The sequence below is a fragment of the Rhodamnia argentea genome, chromosome 7, assembly GCF_020921035.1.
Source record: "Rhodamnia argentea isolate NSW1041297 chromosome 7, ASM2092103v1, whole genome shotgun sequence".
In the NCBI taxonomy this organism is placed as follows: Eukaryota; Viridiplantae; Streptophyta; class Magnoliopsida; order Myrtales; family Myrtaceae; genus Rhodamnia; species Rhodamnia argentea.
The window spans coordinates 4,850,291-4,856,569 of NC_063156.1; the positions used below are offsets into that span (position 1 = coordinate 4,850,291).

Here is a 6,279-nt window from a genome sequence, read left to right on the forward strand (position 1 = left end):
ATGCCCACGTGGCTTAAGTAAAATAAAAACGACTTTTTTTAGCTGAAAAATCATATGACGAAACCTTGACTAATGGTACACATGTCATGCCGGTACAAGTTTGTAGTTTTTTATGCCACAATTAAAAGTTTAGGATAAATGTGTCACTTTAGCTTAGTTTAAGGATTTCGATCTCACAAAAAAAAAAGTTAAGGGCAAATATGTAAGATTGAATATATAATTTGGAATTTTTGATCACTTTTTTTTTCCTTTTATTTGTTATGCTTAGTCATTAGGCACAGAGAATTCCAAAAAAAAAAAAAGATTGGTCAGTTAAATCATGAGGAATTCATGGATTTGCAAGTGAAGAGGAGGGTTCTCGGAAGATGCCCATGTCCCTACGTACCGGACTTGACGACTTGTACAGAGGAATGCGACAGAAGGTAAGTCCTACATGCCGTTCTGCCCTTTTCCTGCCTTACGGGGGACCGCAGCAGCACATCTCGTGACGACCGACGCTCATTCAGTACAGAAAGAGCGGGACCCACATCTATGCACGATCCAACATCAACCCCTCACCAAACCCTACTTTTCGAAAAGTAGGGTTTGGTGAGGGGTTGATGTTGGATTGTGCATTGATCCGGGTCCCGCTCTTCGGTTCCAAGGAAAAGTAGAGTTTGGTGAGGGGTTGATGTTGGATAGTGCATAGATCCGGGTCCGGCTCTTTGATTCCAAGGGTTTCCAATCCGCGATTCCGAAAAATGGATGTACACTTTGATAGAAGACGAGATCGAGCTCGAGGTCGAGGAAACAAAGATTGATGTACCGCGAGCTCGACGGAGTCAAGGCCTCTTCAATTGGTAGCTCCGGATCGAACTTGTAAATATCTGCGACGCTACGTTGAAGTGAAGCAAAGAAACCCTAAAGGACCTAAACCTAAACAACAAGTAAATATTAGGTTTGTTTTTAAAAAAAAAAAAATTAAAAAAAGGACCGGTCGAGTCTGGTCCTAAGCCCCGGAACCAGGAACCGGACCGCCCGGTCAATTGTTCCAATTTTAGGAACCGGGAACCGAACCCAACCAGACCCCCTAAAATTGGAAATCGGACCATCGGTCCCCATTCGGGCGGTCTTTTTTGCTCACCCCTAATTGAGACTAGCAATTCCATGGCATCGACCCACCGTTTGAGCGTTACTAGTGAATTACGACATCACATATGGTCTGTTACTCACCCACGAATAATTTCAGGTATCGGTAATTGGCGAAAACGGGGCGAATCAACGGCCTGATGGATTTACGCATTTTCTCTTCTCGAGAGCTAGTTGGAGCCGATAAACGGCAACGAGGACAACCATGTACAATGCTTTGTCACATAATTAAAAAGCAGGGAAGGAAAAGCTTCGAGTTTGCTAACTCGTCTGCCTTTCCACATCTTGCTCATGTTTTCATGATCCAAGGTAGGGAAAACATGTTGGGAAATTTAGTGACTGACAACGTTGCTAATGGTTAGCTGCAAAGATCCTTCGTAATACAATCTGATCTCATACAATTCTTCGTATCCGAAAACGGTTTATTCGAACACAACTATTCATTGTTAGAAAACTATTATATTAGGAAGATTGCAACTTTTCAAAAATCGTAAGAAATTAATTCAAAATTCAAAATAAAAAAAATTAAGAATGCAACCTTTTGAAGGTAGTAAGAAATTGATAAAAATTCAAAACTAAAAACAACAATAAAAAAAATTGGTCCCAACTCCTACGTGAATAATTGCTTCGATAGGGCTCAAGAGTTAATTTATTATTATAATTTCAAAAATTAAAAAAAAAATAATTGATGATTAGTGCCAATTTCCAACCGCGACCACACAAGCATACCCTCACACAGGTAGGCCAGTTGCTTATTTCTTAAATTGAAAGACTATAATCTTTAGCTGAATGATTATAATAGCCTAAGCTAATAGCGGGTTTCACTTTTCCTATCACCCTATGTGTGACTTGAAAAAACAGACACTTTTGTTTGTTTTTCATGTTCTGTTGATGTTTTTCAATCAAACGTCAACAGAACATCCACCACTTACAAGACAGACTGGAGCCTAAACAACAGTACAGTTTTATGGGTAAGTCCTATGAGTCGAGATTGACACTAAAAACAAGAGTAATTCCGGGGTAAGTGACTATTTTACCAACCCAGCTTTCTCAATGATATGACAAAATATCGAATGCAAATACATCTTATCTGAACAACTCATTCAGAGTTCGCTACGTCATTTTATTAAAATGTTTGTTCCAGTATCATTTCATTATTCAAAAGACAATCATCTCCACCGAGACCCTGCACATTTGGGAAGAGAGAGACAGAGACAGAGACAAAGGGAGGACAAAATTATCCAAGTCTTACAGATGTCATTGAGCAGAATGTAAATTAAAGGAGCATCAAGTAAAAGAGCGAGACATCAAAGAGAAGGGGATGCAAAGAATTTACATTTGAAGCTGGTCACTTCTTCCCATATATACAATGCAAAGCTTTTCATCAAAGGTTTAACTAAGTCATGCTTCAGAGAGAACCAAAAGTATTCTCGCCGCTGTAGGTCATGTAGAGAAAGCCATCTTCATCCTTGTTTTCCTCGTATATTGCAGACATCATAGCAGCTACAACATCAAAGAGGCATCGCAAATCAGTAAAGTCAGTAGTCCATGATGACTGCAGGACCAAATTAAAGATCTTTTCTCACCGGTGGGTGGCAAAATGTTCTTAACAAAGACGAAAATAGCTTTCTCCGGACTTAGCTTGATCCTCTTCCGAACGACATACACAAACTGGCCAACAGTAAGGTCAGCAGGAACCAGATACCTGAATTTGCCACGAAAAAAGATCACACCTAAACGACAATCATGAAGAATGCCATTTCATGGATGAGTGCAAACTGCGAAACATACTAATAGTAAACGCACGTGTGATAAAGCCTCATGCAAGCCTTCAACTAAATGAATGACCTTCAAACATTGAAATATTCGTTGCATGCACTGTATTTTAGAATTTTCACTCAAGTTTATTTGCTAAGTATGCCAAATTAGTCAAATAGCTCTCCTTGCCTTCCACAATACAAGTGCAGCATTTTAACAGTGAGGACTACCACAATCTAGACATCTTTCTTTCCTATGTTTTAGCAGAGCAACTGATCACCAAAACTTTCAAATTGCCGAAGTCACAAATCTATGCGAGGGAAAAATGCTCATCAGTGGATGGATTAGTATTCACAAAAACCAACGGCCAACGAATGAATCTAAACATGAAAAGTACAAAATTTCCCTTGATTTAAACTGACTTTTTCTTATCAATGTCGGGTACATCGGTCTTCTCAGCCCTCTCAACAATCACCTGCACCACGCATTGCAGAGAGTTACAATTGAGAACCAAGGGGAAAGACACAAAAAATGAGTAGGACAAGTTTGATCATACAGGAATTCTATCGGGATACTTCTCTCTGATTCGTGCAGACTCTGCTTGTCTCCTCTCTGTCACATATGTGCAAGATCAGAAGGAGCGAGAAGAACAAATGCGGAAAATGCAAAAGCTGGGCACTTTTTCGATAAGCTAAACAAGCATAAAACATCAGGAAACAAAGCATGATCAAAATATTACATACACGACATGACCACTAGACATATTCTAACGAAAAAAATCAAAACCCAACCAAAGTAAATCCTGAGGAAAGCGGGTACAAAATTATTTTGCATTTCATAGCAATCAGCCATGCGAAGAGACACTGACTTTCGCTCAAATCAGTTGACAAATATCAAGATGCTATAACTTCTCCATCACTCATAATCTGCACCCCATCGTCAATCTTCATTTCTTTTCCTTCTCCAAGCAAGTGCCGAGAATTTCAATGGCCACTGACAGTACCACACCCAATTAAGAAATTCATCTTTTTTCTCTGTCTCCAGATTACAGTAGACCCGTAGAATTAGACATGGTAAAAACAGATTCCTCCGATAAGCTAACAAAGCCAAACAATTCGACCAAGCACAGTTATAACCCTAAAGAACTGTTCCTTTTACCGTAGATCTGAAGCCCAAAACTAAGTCCTTATCCAATTACCTCCCATCTCACACCAAAAACAAAGAATCGACCAAGGTCGGGTTCACAGAAACCACAATACTCCCAGGAAGATCAACAGATCAGAAACCCGAATCAATTAAGATCATCCACACACAGTCCCCTATACAAATCCAGTAGAGCGTACGATCGAACAAGCCCGCATCGATTCCGATGAAATTCCCTCCTTATCAGCTCCTGATGATCAGGAAAAGCAACACATGGACACACACAGAGACGGACGGAAGGATAGAGTTAGGATCGGGTACTAGGACTCACCAAGGGGATGCTCCATCTTGAACGAGCTTCTGGCCATGGCGAAAACTCCGCAGGAACGAAGCAAAAGTCTCGGACGATCGTCGCAGGGGGGTTAGGTTTTGGTATCGGCTGCGAGATCGAAGAGATATAAAGGACAAAACCGAAATATTTTCTCGAGATGGAGATCGAGAGAGAGAGAGAAACGAAGAAAAGGACGGATTGGCCCTCACGCAAACGGAGGCGTAAATCTGTACGATAGGCAGTTGCGCACTCAATATTTTCGTTCTTTCCTTTAATTTTTCCTTTTCTCCTGTTCGACAGATTTCGGGATATTTTCATTCCGATCCTCATCCTAAAACAGAAAATTGACTAAGGGCATGTGTGGTAATTATTTTGATCTCAAAAAGTGATCCTAATTAAAATGAATTTTTTTTATTCTATTCTCTGGATAAATTTTAGACAATCAAAACGCGTTTGATATTTTGTTCTTGAAAAAGAAACGCATTTGATAACTACACAAAATTTTTGTTCCCGAGAACAATTGCTCATCCTAATTTTTGTCATTTTAGTCAAATAATTTCATAGTTTCTTTGTGAAACTTCATTCTACATTTCAAAATTAATTGGAGATTAATCTATATTAATTCTCTTATACAACATATTGCATATTAAAATATAAAAATAAATATCAAGAATTATCACGGATCATTTTCGTTATTTATTGTGGGGTCTTATTGAACTTTTTTGAGCGAGCGGATAATCGACACGAGCGACGCTCTCGTTTTCGCAAAGAAAATGCACTGTCTTGCGTTGCATTAGTGTGTATTTTTTGTTCTAGAAAGTCAAATCTCAATCTTATTTCATCGAAAACTTAAGAACGAAAGCTTGCTAAATGTTCACAATGGTTGTTTTTTGTCTTTTTCAAAATTTTATAAACTCGACTAAGTCTAAAGTACATAAGCCTAGGCTAATCACAATCAATGAAATCAAATGCGCAATCGAAAAATCATGTCATTGATAAAATCGCATTAAAAAATCCTAATGAAGCCCTAAGGGTTTAGAGAAATGTGGTTCGAATTTAATTGCTAAGGTGTTTATGATTTTTCTAAAAAATGACAAAATCTATGAAATCTAGGGAATCTAGGCCCGGATTTATGAAAATGAAGTCAAACTAGCTCAATCTAAGCTTCTTCTACTTTTAGGTCGCGTTTGGTCGTCCGTATAAAACTCGGGATAGGATATGTTTTATCATATCCCGTATTTGGTAGGTGTCCTGGATAGTATAATGTCGGATATAGGGAGGATATAACCCGGACAAAAAAATCCTAGGGGAGGGGGTAGGATAAGGTCGGATAGGATTTCTCTTATCCGTCATATAAAAGCTAACTTTCTTATCTTATTTATTTCTATTTTCATTTTATTTTATTTTTTTTGCAAAGAGGTTTGAAAATCTAATAACATATGTATATTTTCAAGTTTTTTTTTTTTTTGTGTATGAGAACATTATTTTTATAGTAATAAGATCGGAATATTTCATGAGCATCACATAGGGCATATATGTCATTTATATTGATATACGACTTTTACCAAATGCATGATATGATAGGATATGAGAATATCCGACTTTAAATCCGTAGTTCACCAAATGATAGATAGGATATGGCCAAATCCCTAGATTTCTTATCCTATCCTATTCAATCATATCTCGACCGTAAATCCCGACGACCAAACGCAGCCTTAGGGATTTTCCTAAATTTTTCCGATTTTCAGAATTTTTCTAAATTTTTTCGAATTTTTTTATATTTTATATTTTATTATCTTATATGTTTTTTGAAAATGAGACCTCGTTTTATTTTAGGTTGAGGGAAAATTGACAAGAGAATTGACAAAAAAAAAATGAGAAATGTGAAACTTTATTCTGTTTTGTGATTCTAAAAAATG

At 37.8% G+C, this 6,279-nt stretch overlaps 1 protein-coding gene across 1 annotated transcript; it reads right to left on the reverse strand.

Moving 5' to 3' along the window:
* Nucleotides 1-2,255: 2,255 nt before the first annotated feature.
* Nucleotides 2,256-4,525, reverse strand: LOC115750920 (autophagy-related protein 8A). Its single transcript, XM_030688554.2, has 5 exons — nucleotides 4,361-4,525; nucleotides 3,443-3,498; nucleotides 3,309-3,361; nucleotides 2,715-2,833; nucleotides 2,256-2,631 (listed from the first exon to the last, which is right to left on the reverse strand). Exons 1-5 carry the CDS (start codon nucleotides 4,395-4,397, stop codon nucleotides 2,537-2,539), a joined length of 360 nt encoding a protein of 119 aa, XP_030544414.1. The 5' UTR covers nucleotides 4,398-4,525; the 3' UTR covers nucleotides 2,256-2,536.
* Between the last annotated feature and the right edge of the window lie 1,754 nt (nucleotides 4,526-6,279).

What these genes read in the sequence shown, in the direction of transcription:
- LOC115750920 (XM_030688554.2), bottom strand. Translation starts at nt 4,397, where the DNA reads ATGGCCAGAAGCTCGTTCAAGATGGAGCATCCCCTTG. An exon ending in AGTATCCCGATAGAATTCCT is followed by an intron (nt 3,362 to 3,442) that starts GTATGATCAAAC and finishes TGCGTGGTGCAG; the next exon opens with GTGATTGTTGAGAGGGCTGA. An exon ending in CCCGACATTGATAAGAAAAA is followed by an intron (nt 2,834 to 3,308) that starts GTCAGTTTAAAT and finishes TGGCAAATTCAG; the next exon opens with GTATCTGGTTCCTGCTGACC.